This window comes from Asterias amurensis, chromosome 11 (assembly GCF_032118995.1).
Source record: "Asterias amurensis chromosome 11, ASM3211899v1".
Lineage (NCBI taxonomy): Eukaryota > Metazoa > Echinodermata > Asteroidea > Forcipulatida > Asteriidae > Asterias > Asterias amurensis.
Window position 1 is genome coordinate 17,018,112 of NC_092658.1, and position 17,517 is coordinate 17,035,628.

At 36.6% G+C, this 17,517-nt stretch overlaps 1 protein-coding gene across 1 annotated transcript; it reads left to right on the top strand.

Moving 5' to 3' along the window:
- Nucleotides 1–1,953: 1,953 nt before the first annotated feature.
- On the top strand, nt 1,954–5,826 carry LOC139944304 (UBA-like domain-containing protein 1). Its single transcript, XM_071941296.1, has 3 exons — nt 1,954–2,142; nt 2,353–2,430; nt 2,650–5,826. Exons 1-3 carry the CDS (start codon nt 2,014–2,016, stop codon nt 2,863–2,865), a joined length of 423 nt encoding a protein of 140 aa, XP_071797397.1. The 5' UTR covers nt 1,954–2,013; the 3' UTR covers nt 2,866–5,826.
- The last annotated feature ends 11,691 nt before the right edge of the window (nt 5,827–17,517 follow it).

Sequence of the window (17,517 nt, forward strand, 5' to 3'; positions counted from 1 at the left end):
GCGTGGTGGGTTTTAAATTTTAAATCACAAACAGCTCAACAGGTTGTATCCCCCGGCGTGATTTTGTTCGTTCGTCACCCATCCATTCACCTAGTTTTTTTCTCTTCTTCCTTTTCTTCTTCTCTTCTTCCTTTTCTTCTTATTCTTTATTTGGCCACTAACCAATTACAAGTACAAGCAGACAGTATGTCAAATAGATATTATAAGTACAAAGCAAGACATACAGTAAGGGCAGAGGAAATTACAAGCAACCCTAATGTGATGGCTAGGATCAACAAAAGTATATTTAAAAACCGTATAGCTCGAAAGCCTGTTAATCCAGTCACATAGGGAGGCAAACACACTATATATATCTAATACTCTCTTTGAAAAAAAAGAAAAAAGAAATAAATATAAATATAAATAATCTGTATACACAAAGCACAATTTACAATAACAAAACCAAACCAGAAATTAGACAAGCGAATAGCAAATAAATAAATAAACAAATAAATAGTTAATTAAAAAACATAAATAAAACGTATTAACAAATAAATGAATAAATAATTAGAAAAGTAGATGTAAAAGGAGATAAAGCAACAAATAATTCAATAAAGGGATGGATTTAACCAAAAATAGGTCAAGCAACGAAAAAGTTCAAGCAATCTCCTTTTCCACTATAAATACTCTTACATCAACAAACAGATGATTAAATATAAATCAAAGCAATCAAAACAACTACTCGATTAGTAAACAAAAAATATATAAACCAGAATTTAGACAAGCAAATAAATAGAAATGAATTTAATAAAGTATATTGATATTATAACCTGTTACATGCACTCATCTATCTATCTATCTTTCCTTCCTTGAGCTTCTTTGATTTCAGAAAAGTCAACTAGAAAAAAAGGGTTCCTCGCATCAGTTGCATTCTTTTCTACTGTTTTATTTACTGATCATTCGTCGCTATATACATTTTCGATGAACATGTTTTTGTTTTCTTCTGTACAACAAATTAAATCTTTAGGCCTAAAGTTTCGATCACAGCCCAAAGGCGAAAAATAGAAAGCGTCGAAACGCTAGGCTTATAATTTATTTTGTTCTAACTAATACATTATAGTGTCCCTTAGTTGGTTGGTAAACAGTTTGCAAGAGCTAATTCTATTTTCTCACATCTCCAGCTGTCAACCACACCGGTTCTCACCGCCATAACAAACCACTCTACTCCAGAAAGGAGATGCACACATTAATTTAAACATGTAAAGCTGCTTTACCGCAAATTGAACCCTCCCTCCACGGTGGAGACTAGACAAAGACATGTTTAGGGAAACGCCACAACAAGCGCTCGTACATTTAAAACAGCGGAGGTCAAAATATCCATTATTATCGCCCAATCCTAGCGTTTGTTTATAAACAATTTCAAGGAATGTCCGCCACAAAGTCATGCTTGGCAACATGCCAAATTTATGTTGGTTTAATATGCAAAACGTTTCCCCACGACCTTGCCAAGACTTGTTGTGTTTACACACAAATGCGCTGGTATCGGACACATTTTAAATTACGTTACCCACATGGTGCATATATAATTTGTGTATGTTTTTTATTATTCTGCAACGAAAACAATTCATTTATTAATATCCAGTTGGGTCCTGGTTTGGTGAGGTTAAGTGAAGAAAAACAAACAATTTTTCCCCAAAAAATTATTTCATTACCTTTTTGAACAGGCCTTTCCCATGAGAATAAATAACAAAACAACACCTTTTTCATTAGCCGACTACAATAAATAAGCACGACTTTATTTCCTGCTGGCCAAACCCCGAGCGAAAAATCATAACAAAACAGGATCCAATCAATAAACAGGGCCTCCCCTTGAAAATATGGTGCGATCCACGTCATCTTAAGGCACTGACCAATCAGAGGCACGTAAACCACTCCCTGGCTCTGACGTCATGTGTCAATAAACCGCGCCGTCGTCTAGCTCAGAGATCTGAGTCGTGTTTTCCGAGCTGTTGTCGGTAACGGTCGGAGAGATAAATGCTCGAAAATCTCCCCAAAATGGACTCTCTGAAGGAACAAGTTATGATAAACCAGTTCGTACTTGCGGCTGGATGTGCGGCGGACACTGCCAAGCAGTTACTTCAGAAGGCACACTGGCAATTCGAGGTGAGAAATTGGGGTTCAGAATGGCGACGAAAATTTTTCGCAATAGCATAAATTCTGTTTATATTGTGTCTTGCATCATGATTTGCATGCACTGTGCGTGCACGTCGGGGTCATGTTATGGTCGTTATGTTTTGTTGCTGCGTGGATCAGCAGCATTTAAATTTTTCGGAGTATATTTTCATTCTCCAAATACTGTCTTTTATCCTACAGACGGCGCTTAGTATTTTCTTCCAAGAGGCACCTATACCAAATGGTCATCCACATTGCTACAGACAAGGCGGACATTCGGTAAGTTTGTGTTATTTTTTTTGTTGTTTTTCCTTGACATTCTATCTGATTACTGATGCGTGCTAGCTTGGCGTGCATTGTGGGGGAAGTACTTCATGAATATTCATGATGTTATGAAAAGGCTTTCAAAAACTGTATGGAGATGGCCCAAAGGGTTTCTCAGAAGCTGTGGGTTACTATTATTATTCTGATTATTTGTTTGTCCTTTGATTTTTAAAGGTGCACGCGCCAGCCAATACCCCAGCAACTCCTCCAAATTTTCCGGATTTAATGATGGACCTTTCAAAGTTGGCCACAACGGATAAATACCATGCGGGGTCCCCAACTTGTATGACCATGACGTCAACACCGGTCCCCATGCAGTCGGTCAATATGGCCCAGTACGGACATAGTAACAATAACCAGAAACAAATGGAGGTAGAACCGCAGAGGTGAGATTGGCCCCCCACAAAAACACTGTAAAGATGTCGCAGGGGGTAAAAACAACAACACGACCCGAGTGATTGGCCTCTCCGATATGGGGGAAAATGGAACACGGCATGGGAAGGTGAACCTGAAGGGATTTGTTCATCTTCATATGTGTTTTGGAATTGTGCAGCTGCAGTTGTTTTGCCAAGAATGAGGAGCAACAATGTGACCCAGAAAGGAGTGTACAAAAACGAGACCTCAGAAAAGTTTGAAGACAGTATTTTTTTCGCTCTTTGTTGATTTTTCTGGTGTCTTTTTTTCTCAGGACGAAGGAAGAAGTAATTTTTTTTAAATGTACCGTTCAATAATACAGTCCCCCTACCCCCTGTTTTTGTATATGAATTGCACTTTAGAGCTATTGCCTATTTATACATTTTAAAATACAGCATTGGCATGCAGTGCATCCATGTAGCGAAGAAAAATAGTGCATTTTTCAGTATGAAGTTAAATTATGTTACACTATAAAAAGTAAACCAATTTCAACCAATGAGGAGGTTGAACTTATGTAAAATTTGTTCCTTAAATGCTTAACTGTGTTCAAACTATTATAATTTTGTAAAATTTTGTGTTAAAAATTTTGTACCAGTACAATATCTTTGTGTTCATACTTGCGATGTAAACTAGACAGTAAAGCTTTTGACAAAAACCATGTTGAATATAATGTCATGAGAATTTAGCAGAATTAAAATTACTAATTAAGTCAACTGACAATTTTGTCAAGCCTTTTGATTTTTAACAACAAAGATATTTTCATGTAATCATCATTTTTCTTGGATGGGGTAAATATGGCGCAATTATTTTATAACCAGCAATGTCAGAAAATTTTCTTAAAGTCTCTGGAAACTTCCTGTACTTTCTTAAACATCTTAAGAACTCAATACCAATTCTCACACATTTTGATGTGTGCTTAAGCATTTTGCCGTTATTCAATACACTCATTTTGTGCATGTTATGGTTTCCCTTTTCTTCATTGGAAAACCAAACCTTGAATTTCGTATTAGGAGCATTGCTCAAGTGTACTGGCCGCTATCTTGGTAGGTGCCTTCAGTTATGTATCAATGACAAATAATGAAAATTCAGGCATTTTACTGTTGATATTGTGGGTTGGACAAAGATTTCCAAATACAATTTTTGTTTTTGGGAAGAAAGTCAGTTTTGTCAACAGAGCGAGACATATATTGCTAGATTTAGCTTTCTTAATCTTTCAGTCTAATTTCTAAGTTGACATGAAATATATCTATTAAAAATCAAATGCCACCTGATAATTGGAGTTTTTAGAGTTTGTTGAGAAAACGGCGAAAAAGGTTTTACTGCAATTCTTTGCAATCTCACTTGACTAAGTATTTTGAGGTGGGTTTTTCTGGAATGGAATCTGCACGAGGTCATAAACTCAGGCAGGCAGACAAGCTCGGCTCAGACAGATAATTCGTTCCCAGTATGATTCATACTTTTACAAAAATACCTCAGGATTTTGTAATTTAGTTACCAATGATATGTACCTTCCCTTTCAAAAGATGAGTCTCCAGATAGCAATTTTAATGTAGGTCTGATTTATACATACACGCAAACACATAAGTGCCAGATGTTTTCACGAACGAAGGTATGATTCGTAAACTCTCTTGGGAGAAAAACATCCTTTCTAACATGTGGACCTCACAGGAGATACACTGTTCATTCATGGAAGAAAATGGAGATGCGTTTTTGAAATGAGCGACAAAATCCATGTGGCTGTTAGACAGCAAAACTGAATACATGTATTTACAGCATTTTACAGTGTGGGGCACTTCAACTTATGTAGAGCAAAGTCCTTATCTTTAATCGTACTGTAAATTTATATTTAATCTCCGCACACAAATAACAAGAAATAGTCAATCTTTAAAGGTGATGTAGTACCATACAGGGAATAGTCGTTTCCTTTCCCGACAATAACAACATGAACCATAAGAGCCTGAGGATGACTAAGTCACCCCCTTTAATTGCCTGTCTGACCTCAAATAAACCACATTTTCAGTCTGACTAATAGTCCCATGCACAGCTTTTCTAGACCTGAATAATAATCAAGACTGCGCATGTTTAATATCCAATGCTTTCTGCATGTAAAAAGCCAACCTATATCAGCATGCAGCTTTAACTCTGTGTTTGTGTAACTCTAGCCTCATGGCATGATGCCATTGAACTAGATGCTGTTAGAGTGACCTTTGGTTGAACTGAACAGTCAGTACTACTTTATAAGTATTTTATTTTACTGTACATAGTCTACTACTGACAATTGGCCCTTTATAAAACACACCTCAATACTCAATAGACTGTTTATTGCAAGGGTAGAGTTGTTACTTTTGCAAGAATGGGTTCTCATTTTGCTCTGCTGTACCTGTTTTGGTTATTATACAGTCTATCAATTTCAGCTCTGTCTTTAACAGAGTAAAACAAAAAAATATGTTTAGGCTTGGAACATGGTCCAATACATTTACTGATGTGCATTAAGTCGACTCAAAGTAATATTTCATCGTTAAATTTTGTTTCACTCTAATTTTCTTCATTTAAAACGAGGATGGCTGAATGTACACAAAATCATTTAAAATGCTAACAATAACAACAACAACGTGAGTAACATTACACTTGATGACTACATATCAAATTAAAGGAACACTCTGGGTGTAATGTAATGCAAACACCTATCCTCTAGGACTGAATTGCAATTGATGAAAACAATACTTTTTTTAAAAGCTAATAATGTATTATCCCTTTAAGATTGTTGTTGTAGTGAAATCTAAACCAAAACGAAAGGAAGTGGGTTCAGCTTATCCTTCATCATTTTCAACTTCCTTTGTCCGCTGGCCTCGGTTAAAATGAGTGATTTGCTAAATGTTCTGTTGAACTTTAACCTTGGTTGGATATGTAGCCCTTCCAAGCCCCCCCCCCCCCCCCCCCCCAACAACACACACCGATCATTCATTACCGAAGAGGTTCGAGTAAATTCATGTGTATGCCATGCGTAATGATTTAAATGTCAGGAAATTGAGATCATTTTGAACATGAAAAGGTAGATACTTCGAATAGTTCTTTAGCAAATTTAGAACTGTTTTCGAATTTGCTTGGGCCCTTGAATATTAAAGGGATGATACAAATCGGCTTTAGTGAGTTGGTGCATTTTCTACCAAGAAGGTTGAAATCCAAACCCTCTATATTATACACATGCATCTGTATAAGGTTGCTGTTTCTTGTTGTATTATATAAACAACTGTTTTTGTATCAATAACAATAATGGCCTGTATGAAGAGACATAACAATTATTTGACCTATAGTTAGGGATAAGTGTTATTTGAAGTCTACAGATTGGGCAATAATCTTTTCTATGGCTAACTTCTCTTTGGATGGGTTCTTTTCCATTACATTGTAGCAGTGCACTAATAACCCATCTAACCCTTCTATAAATAAATAAAATAAAAAAACGATTGAACTTTTCTTTTCATCAGACGACAGAGAAAAATTCATGCGATTTCTACTCCGTTTGTGTGAACAAGGGTATAGGGATTTTTAATACATTTATCTGCTTTACTATTATTATATGTGGATAGATTATTGTATTATTTGATGGGCAAATAATTTACAACTGTTTATTTTTTACATGTAGATATTTACCATTAATTACGTTCGATATGAACTTAATAAAATTGTATGTGACAAGAATATACAAATTGCGTATCATGTTTCATTTATTGTATGTTTGATTAGTGGCAAGATCGTTTGCGCGATGTTTTCCGAGCCGGCACCGGAAAGACCGGTATCGTGGGGTCAAAGCATGGTTTTTCGAGGTTGTTGTGTGTGAGCCCAAAACTAGCTAAGCACAACAAATAAATCCTTACCGGGATAAGGTATGTCAGCTAAAATACCATTTCACATCTAGCATCCGTGATTGTTGTACTGCTTATTGTTGCTTAGCAGAAAGCAATATTTACTGCTAAAACAGCTCTTTTGAAATTTGGATTTACGTGGCACCGTTTTGACAGATTTTGTAATTACCGTTGCCTTGGTTACAAAATGATAAAGGAAATCGTTAAAGATATGACATTTCATCTTTTTTTTGACAAAGGTATTGTTCCGTTTGAACTTAATTGATAGGTGGGGCCTAACCATGAAGAACATTATTTAGAAACAGTATCATTCTTTTCAATAATAGAAACTTTTGTGCTTATAGCAGAAGTTACCGTTGAAGAATTACGCATTAAAACCGGGTCAAAGTACTGTTTCCCCCTTAACAAAAGTCTTGCGTTGACATAAACAACTTACGAACTTACGAATACAACCATGGTACGTTTGCGAAGAACAATGCAGTGCTAAAAACATGGGCTTTTGTTGTGACAACAAAAAGGCTTATTTATAATTAAAAAAAAACTGTAAATGGAACACATTCCGTATGCCTTCAACTACTACTGGTTTGTATAATCATGGAGGAGTTCTACCTCCATGGTATAATATAGTGATGAAGGAAATATGGAGTAGGACACAATATTAATCTGTACAGTTTTATTAATGGTCCATAAAAACAAATTATATCAATGTTTGATTCCAGTGACGACATATTGGTTTGATTCGAGAAAACATGGACGACGACAACAACAACAACAACAACAACAACAACAACAACAACAACAACAACAACAACAACAACAACAACAACAACAACAACAACAACAACAACTAAAATGACCTTGTGCCGAATTACCATCTCCATAGCGCGGCGTAAGCCCATTATGTAATAACGTCCTTAAGGAAAACTGTACATGTACTGGTTTAATCTGGAACACACGTGTCGATGCTCGTGATAAAACTAAGCCCAAAGCCACTGATCTGCTTGTTTGTTTGCTTATTTGTTTGTTTGTTTGTTCGTTTGTTTGCAGGTTTGTTTGTTTGATTGTTTAGATGATATATATCAATCCGCAAGGGAACTGTTGGGGGGGGGGGGTTATAAATACTAATCTGGCAACAGCCAGTCTCTCATCATACAAACACAAATTGTGGGTGGTTTAAGGTCCTTGATAATGATTTGCACAAATCAATAAATTGTGACACAGATAACTCATTCTGGTTATATAAGCGCAAAAAGGTTATGATGGATGGCTCTTAACCCCCCCCCCCCCGTATGCTGATCGTTTTTGAAAGGGGCAAAGGGGCACCAAGGTATTTTTTGTCATTGGTAAAGGGCACCCTCGGGGCACCAAGGCAAGTGACGTCTGGCATGGAGGCATCACGTTCGACGACTCCGTGTGGTAGCTGCCCCCCCCCCCCGCCAACCCCCGAAATAAAAGCCATGCATATGTTTGCTCCACGAAACTAGTAACTTCTCAAAGTAAACATCATTCATAGCAGCTGGTGTATCTATGTTTAATGTTAAATAAATGTATCTTTAAAATGGTGCATTGAACATTTTGAAATGATATTGTATGACTCAAGACAAGGCCTATACCATAAAATTTACAACAGACGAAAACAGGAACAGCCCAATTTCGTAAAATGTGTATTAACTATTACATCTATGATCTAATGATATAATCTGCAGATTGTGTCTTCCAATCTCTGTACACACATGGTTTTTACCTCTAGTGCAGGTCACCAACAAGTCAAAGTGCATGAAAAAACACAATTAATCTTCGCAAACAATATTGGGGCACAAACAATTGGACTCCAATACCCTCTGAATGCCCTCTCAGAGTGTTGATAAACAAAGTCCTGCTGTACACACGTACAGCCAGCACATGCAGAATAAATAGGCACTGCCCGTACCGAAGCAGTGTTTACAAATTACTGACGTCACCATCAGTGCAAATACGCAGCAGATCATCTCAGTAACCGGAAAAGGATTACAACTGAGCTGGTTTACTATTCATTGTATTTAACATAGGCTCCCTGGTGTAAATGCACACAATGTTGTACATGTTATACACTGTAAGTACGGTACAAAATATGGTGTAGGCCTATTCTAGTTTATTGCTCCATGGCCTATGTCAATGACATGTTATTGAGCATACTGATCGAAACGTCGAGTTGAAAACTTTATTTTCAACATGTTATTTTTCTTACCATAAAATCACCACTAACCTATTATTTGTTTGTTATTGTTGTCCGACCTATTCATCCCTGCCTCGGTTTGGTTACAAATAGATTTGATGTGTAACCAATTATGGCCGATGAAACATAAATTAATTTAATAGTTTCCCTTCTGCTGTTCTTTCAATCCCCAAATGTGCCGTGCAGCCAGTGTGTTTTCCATTAAAATATACAACACATTGATTTTTATACCGTGCCCTTTGCACACAGTGGTTATGTTTTATTTCGCAATATAAGTTGAGCTATTGCGAAATAGAACATTGCTATCATAACCAGTGTTAAGTCAACCAAGTTACGAAATTTAAAACAAAAAGCCTTATACACTTGCTATAATACATCCTCTATTAAAATACATCCCAAAAGAAAAGTAAACAAGTGAATTATTCATCGGCAAAAAGCCACACAAAAAGCATATAATTTTAACTTCGGAAGTTTACTCTTTACTATATTTATCAATGAATGATGGGTGGGGTTTTCCCTCACCACAATAATTGTTTTGCTGAATGGCCCTCTCGAACAAAGTATACGAAACTGCGTTAACTAAAGATTTAAACGTATGTAGTATAAGCCTATTTATAATGTTTTTTTTTTAAAGCTATATAGATGAATATATTATAGCTGATGGGGCCAATGCAAACTGACTTATTTTTTTTGTTTTGTGGTTTGCAACTTCCCTTTCAACCTAACGTCTTTCAGTTCATAATCGTGCATTTTCAACTTTTGTTATTTTGTTAACCCAATACTTTATCAATATAATCAACAGATGAATACTATAAAACTATATCCACCTGCACACAAAGCATATAGAAGTGAAACCTTCAACGAGTTGCAAAACAAGAAGAAGTAGTGTGTTTCTTGTGTAATTGGACCTTGTCTTTTGCCATCACGGAAAAAGCATATACAGTTGTTCAATATTATTCGTTGTTCCGGTCAAATCACATCACAGCAAAGGGGCACGGGTATCAACCATGAAAGGCTCTGGACAATACATTTGGAATTATTCAAAATAATTGTCAGCTTAAAAACTTACTCAGTAACGAGCAATGTAGAACTGTTGATATTATAAAACATAGTGAAAAATGGCTCCCTCTGAAGTAACATAATTTTTTAGAAAGATTTTTTTTTTCACTAAAATGTTATAAGACTATACATCCCTGAAGCCTTTTTTAGTGCATCTGAAATGAAACCACACAATTTTGTCCACTATGAGTTTTTTTCTTCTTTTTTCATTGCATTCTCCTCCAACTTCGAAGACCAATGAGTCAAAATTTTCACAGGTTTGTTATTTTGTGCATTTGTTAAGACACACGAAGAGAGAACACTGGTCTTTGACAGTTACCAAAGGTGTCCAGTGCCTTTCTGAACCCGCACCAAGGCCTAGATATAAAAAGAAAATCTTTCTTCTATTTCAGGTCTGTTTTTTTCTGGTTTGATCTTCAAGAATACACCTGGAAAATATTGTCCGAATATGATACGGGTTGTTTTCGTAAAGATACGTTTCAGTTCTAAATATAGCCTGCACAAATAATGGAGTATAATTAAATTCAGTTTTGCACTGCTTTCATACAACCAGAAATGACGTAATCAAACGGTAGTTTCTCCGGAAGCGATAAAAAATGTATCCGAGTTGCTTGCACTTAAAATAAAAAACAACAACAAAAACCTGACTTGACAATTGTATTTAAAGGTACTGGACACCTTTGGTAAACACTATTCTCACTTGGTGTATAAAAACACAAACAAATGAAAATTTTGAATCTGTCATCGCAGTTGCAAGAGAGTAATGAAGGAAAAAAACAACCTTGTTGCACAAATTTGTGTATATCAGATGTCCAGCCTTGAAGTCCTTTAATATTTGGGTGAGACCTCTTTCTCGAAAACTTTATACTATCAACAGCTCTCCATTGTTTATTACCAAGTACGTTTTTATTTTGAGTAATTACCAATAGTGTCCAGTGCCTTTAAACACTAAAAAACCTGTTTTGACAATTGCATTTAAATATTCTATATTTATCTTTGTTGAATCATTAACCTGTAACAAAATGTTTATTTTTCTGATGGAAATCTTGAATAATAGGATCTGCCCCTTAATCCACCCCAATTATTACCCATACAAACTAACTTTAGACTTTACCTACACGATTTTGAACTTTAGGTTTCCGTTTTTAGAATGTGTTTTATGAAAAATAGCGCATTTAACCGGCTTCCAAAGTTCGAGTATAGGCCTACACGGATTCGCCAGACTTTCAACTTATGGATATGTTTGGTAATTGTCACAGACTAGTATTCTCACTTGGTATATAACCCAACAAATAACAAAAACAAAGTTTGGGCTCAATTGGTCATCAAAACAATGCTGAAATTAGATCAATATCCCTGCTAAAATGCTGCCGTGTGAAAAGAGCTCTATAGACAACAACACTCGCTGAAAGACATCATCGCTGATGTAAACAGATCCATATGAACGGATGACACATCATTGTTTATAACTGAGACAATATTATTTACACTGATGAGTTCGTGTTTATGAGTACGTGTGAACCGCAGAGTGAGTTCCAGGAAACCACAGTGACTGTGAGCACACAGCTAAAAACGGGTTTTTCCTATAGTGACAACACATCACAGGGCGACCGTCATTGCCACTCATCGGCTCACAATGCTAAATTGAACATGGTAGACATTTCTTTTGTTGATAAACAAACCACCTTGGTTGGCATGGTCGGCCGAATGTTAGTAAAACACTTAATCGTAAAACACTTAATCGTTAATCAAATTCAACATTTTCTGCAATCTTTCAATCAATAAAATAGCTCTCATAATTAGTTTTTTATTTACAACAAAATCAACATAATTGTTTATTAACAAAAAGTAGAGAACCTCTTTTTTTATTTGCATTTGTGACTTTCCATAATAGTTTTCTCGGGGCTGTGACGTTCAAAAGAAAGTTCTATGTTCGTTTGTACATGACGAATGAGTTTGTCCTCAACAGGGCTGGGGATTATACGGTCTCACATTTAAAGTTTACAGCACTTTTATGTGGGTCAACTTCCATCGTACATACCCAGATGCATTTCGTGCACATTGGCTAGAAAATAACCACAAATGGACAATGTTCAAATTTGAATAATAATGCCTCGTTCATAGAGAAATGTACACTTTATGCCTTATCATGCTATTCCAGTTATACGCATCACACAAACTGCAGTTCGTCCACAATTAAAAATAAATTTAAAATTAATGGAAACTTATAATATCGATGGGTGATACTGTGGAGGGACCATAAGGCAACATTGACCATCACATTTTTTATTTTATTTCACTGTCCTTAATTTAAAAGAGACTTGCATGTCGTCATTGTCAATAATATTTATAAAAAATCATACAGACGTATGTTTGCGAACAAAACGGCAGCCAAACCGAACCCATGAGAGGACAGAAACAAAATGTGTGTCTATCTCTTCATGCAGATTACAATTTTTGTTTTCATATTAAAGATGAAGATACAATCTGCACGTGTCAATAACATCCTCGATAGTCTAAACATGTAAACCTTTATGTGAACTTATAGTGGAAAACGTATGGAAAAGAGGATATCATAGGGCACTATTTCATGCATGAAGCTTAAAGGGATCTTAGTCTCAAACATGTAACCTTAAAGGGTCACGTTGCCTTGGATCGGTCGAGTTGGTCTTTGAAAAGCGTTTTAACCGTTTTTGTTTATAAAATGCATATGGGTAGAAGGATGTTGTAAAAGTAGAATACAATGATCCACACAACGATGCCTCGAAATTGCACGGTTTTCCTTTTAACTCGTCGACTAATACGGTCGGCCATTAATTTATGAGAGTCAAATCATTTTTGACTCCCATAAATGGCCGACCGTGTTGGTTCGTAAAGTAAAAGATAAACCACGCAGTTTCGAGGCAATACTTGTGTGGATCATTATATTCTACTTTTAAAACATCTTACCAACCATATGCATTTTCTAACAAACGGTTACAAACGCTTTTTAGACCAACTCGTCCGATCCAAGGCAACGTATTCCTTTAATTCGTATGAACTTCCATGGAAAACGCATGGGACAAGAGGGAACAAGACCGTCGATAAAATACCCTTTCGGTCCTTGGAAAACATGTGCGTACATTTAGGGTGATTGGAACATTCGGGGTCAGTGCTACATTTGAAGCGAAAAATATGGCGCCCAGCAAACAACAATTGACAAAAGAAACTCATGGTTCCCCCATGTTGCAACACTCTCATCTCAACACGTCACATCGTTGCACTCGGTCATAAAATACTAAACATAAAGGTTTTCGAGGCGTTCTTGGCCCAAACATTAAGCAACTTTCTGCTTTGCAGAAAATAACCAGTTTGTCACAATAACACCCAATCTGATCTTGTGCACAAGTCATACACGGTGACGATGCAAAAACGATATTAATTTAGATGTGATGAACTTCATAGGAAAGGTACATTAATGGAGGTAGAATGGTATATTCTCATAACTTTCATAAATATTTCTTCATTACTTCCTGCCGGTTATGAAACCCAAATCAATTTTTACAAGATACTGAATGTAACATGTTCAAGCCCTTGCAATGTATACCGCTTTAAAGAACTTTGTGTTGACAACTTTGCTTTGCCATCGATATTATAAGTCCTTGGTGATGTTAAATGGAAAAGTCCCACCGGGCCCCCTGACCAATGACCCCTCATTGTGAACCCCTCTCCTAAAGCCCTCTATTGTTCACTTGCTATGTAGAAAATTACCCTTTCGTGAACTACTATTGACAAACATAAACAAGCCAATGGCAGTGATAAGGTTAAACCAAAATGTACACATTTCCCCTATTTTCAAAATGGACGAGTCTATCGAAAAAAAACAAAAAAAAAACATACATAAACATGCACTCAACTTGGCCGGCGCGACATAACATGTACTTCCCCGAAGCCAGCACTTTAATTACAGTCTGGTCATCGCCCCAAGTGGATTATTCATTGTGCGGCAGGGGTTCGGCAGACACCAGACTACCTTGAATTATCTTGTACATACAGTTATATTCATCTATTTAAACAAATAGGGGATTGTACTTGCAGGGGGTCGTGAGGGGGGGGGGGGGGATAAGCTACGGAATAATAAAATAATAAAGCTTGTGAGTTCTGCTATTCAAAGCAAATATATCGAAGAAGATGATAAAGATTCTTACAAACTAAATTACTTTGAAGTAGATACACACATATACACTTTTACTTTATTCAAAACCCTGGCAATAAACTAGGATTCAACCTTTTCTTGCAGCTGTAGAAAGTTCCCTCGGTCTAGGGCATGATTCCCCTTCTATAGTAAAAATGTTTCCTACTGTTTGTCTGCGGTTATTTAGATATTATTCACCCGCATTGGAATTGGCGGTAAAACCTGTCCCCAGTCGTATACCCAGAGTGCTCTATGCATAGAGCATGAGGGTCCTACATACGTGCCCACCAGTCAGAAAGTTTATGAAAATAGACAATATCGTCACTTGTTTATCTTCCCTTATGTCTTTTACCAAACACAAATATATGTATGTTTACTTTAACATAGACAATATTATCATGCATTGATGACCCTGTAATACCGAAAGTCGTCCATGCGTGACTTTGAATTTAATAAGGAACACAGTTGGGGCTCATTGCTATGAAATGCATTCTAAAAGGCACGTAATATAATGCAGTCTCGATTCAAGGCAGTGAACGTGGATACCAACAGAGGGCGCAAATCTAATACATAGGACATCAATGACGATCGACACTTCTGGCCGATGATAGAATTTGAGCCTAGAGACAAGGCTAAATATTGACAACAAAAAACATTATATTATTGTATGGGTTGTGTTGTTCTACAAATTCCAATTCACTGCGTCACTGCATTTTAATTTGAAACAAGCAGTACAGTACATGCTTTAAAGGTGCAGTCTCGTCGCGCTTAGGCGACCGTGACAACCTTGTCCCTTCAAATACTGTTAGCCCACAACTTGAGGCACTGCGGACACTTTTTTTTGTAATTGTCAAAGACCCCTATTCCCACTTGTCCACATATTTACATTAAACGTACACGGTTTTTGCAGACAATGATGGATGGTAGGATATGCCTATTGCAGGTGTGCTGTTTTGGGTTGTTTTTTTTTCGTTTACTTTTTTATTTTTAGAAATGAGTAAAACAATGTCACTAAAATAATGTTCGTCTAATGAGACGAACATTATTTGGTCAATATTATTTTAGCATGTACAACGTAATACCAGTACTGTTATGTTATAACACAAGTAGGACTGGTGGTAATACTCAAATTAAATACAGTATTTACGCAACACGCCTGAAAACATCGCTCTGTGATTTTTCACTTGTTTTCAAGCACGCTAACTTGACGACGAAAGTATGAAGATTACATACATCTTCACTCACAGTGAGTACATAGATTCATGTCATGGCGAAACAAAAGGTATCAAAACCCTTGAATAAACGGCAACACAAGACAGTGTATGTTGGGCAGGACTGCCAGGCAGAGGAGATTTTTAGAAACCCTGGCCGTGAATTGTAAACCAATCATACGGCATTAGACTTGGCTCAAATCCCAGTACCGTGACAGTTTTCAGTCCCATCATCGCCCACATCAGGAAACTCCCCCAACCTGTGCCGCGATGGCTACATTTTGACGGCTACTCTCGCACGCGGTTTGTATCAAGTCTAACAGCAAACTATAGGCTACGTGCTTATCGCATAGGGTAATTAAACTTTCCCTCAGTGACTTCAGTGACACCATGGAGGTAGGTGACACAGTTCACGAACCCCTTTAAAACGGATCAAAAATAAACATTGGATACCTGCCAGACAGGACTATACCATTTTGAAGGACGGGTGATAAGAAACCACAAAATTGGGCGGGGCTTCGAACCAATTAAAACTCTATTCTGATGCCTTTCCCATCGTTTTTTTCAATGAAGATTGATTTAAGGTATGTACGTTTGTACGCTATATCTTTATATTCGCAAGTTTGTGACCAGTATCTTTCAGGAAATTAAATGGATACGTGCCAAACGCTTTTGTTTTTCTTTCTTTCTGGTACCACCATGGGTTGTGTATCAAGTTCATTGTTAGTGCGCACGCACGTCACTGCAACCCTGCTGTCTTCTGAAATAACAACATTGCTGCATGCCAGACGGAAACACTGATTTGCACACAATGCAATGCAGATATAGGGTGCGCTAGTGGTGCAAATAGCTTTCCAGGAAATGTCAACATCACCGAATGTGGTGTTTAAAAAAAAAAACACGGTATTGTAAAATATAAATAGAACAGAAAAATGACATCATTGATTTGTTTAGGGGCGATGCTTCGAAACAAAGGTGGAAGCTTTAAAGGAACACTGGGAGAAAAAGAAAAAAGTCATATCTATAATGACTTTATGTCATTATGTTAAATTATTATATACTAAAGTTGTGACTTAATACAGTTAGTCATAATTGCGAATTTTTACCAACATCTTTAAGTCTTAAAATTGGCACAAGCCATAATCAAGACTTATATCATTACAAGTAACGGCTATGACAAGTCATTGTGACTTCCTGTTATTTCTTTCAATGACCCTTGGATTGGAGGCAAAGTTTACCTTTGATTTTTGGAATCATTCGATTGTTTGAATCCTATATATAAATAACGATGTATAGGCCAATACATTAACATTTAAATTTCGTTTCAAAAGCTTGTCGCGATGTTTATCTATCGCCGAAGTCTGGATTACTGTCCAATCAGAAAGAAGAATGTCTGATAGAAATACACCGTCTGAGAAGCGTTACTGACAGACACGCTTCTCAAATTCAAGTTTTGGTGCTTAAAAACGTCTGATCCAATATCCGAACTTTTAAATGGCATGCTAAAATAATGTCATTTCTACAATACAGTAACAAATATGGCTGACTTTTCGGAAAAATGTCCTCAGCACTAGACAAACAGATCCAACAGTAACAGAGCAGGGTTTCTGTACAAGTAGGTTTACAAAATAATTGCTGATTTTCTTCACCAGACCGACTTAAAAAGTCTGCATTCAGATACAAGTGAGAAAATTGAATTGGCTGTTTCCTATGGTATAAATAAGGGAATAAAACAGTTTCGATCCTTTCAGAGTATTTCTACAAGGCTGAACAAAAGTCTGAAATAATTTCTCATCCCTGGTATTTCTTGAAATGGCAAAATAGTCTGCCCTTCGTAAAGGGAACATCTATGGGGGAAGGAAAACAATTGTAAAAACAACGTTATCAGTCATTATGAAGGCAAGAAATTTGGCATTATCAAAGTGCAGGATTTTCTTTATACATTGACAAAGTAACAGCTGATCTTCTTCAAGAGACTGACTTAAAAAGTCTGAATTCAGATAACAATTTGAAATTTCTCATCCTTGGTTCTTGTAAGTGCAAGAAAGTATGTCCTTAGTGAAGGGCACATCTGTGAAGGAAGACAAACAATTATTGTAAAAACAA

Excerpts from the sequence above, each read along its gene's own strand:
- LOC139944304 (XM_071941296.1), top strand. The coding sequence starts at position 2,014 with ATGCTCGAAAATCTCCCCAAAATGGACTCTCTGAAGGAACAAGTTATG. Across the intron at positions 2,143-2,352 it reads AGGCACACTGGCAATTCGAG|ACGGCGCTTAGTATTTTCTT; the intron begins GTGAGAAATTGG and ends TTTATCCTACAG. Across the intron at positions 2,431-2,649 it reads ACAGACAAGGCGGACATTCG|GTGCACGCGCCAGCCAATAC; the intron begins GTAAGTTTGTGT and ends TGATTTTTAAAG.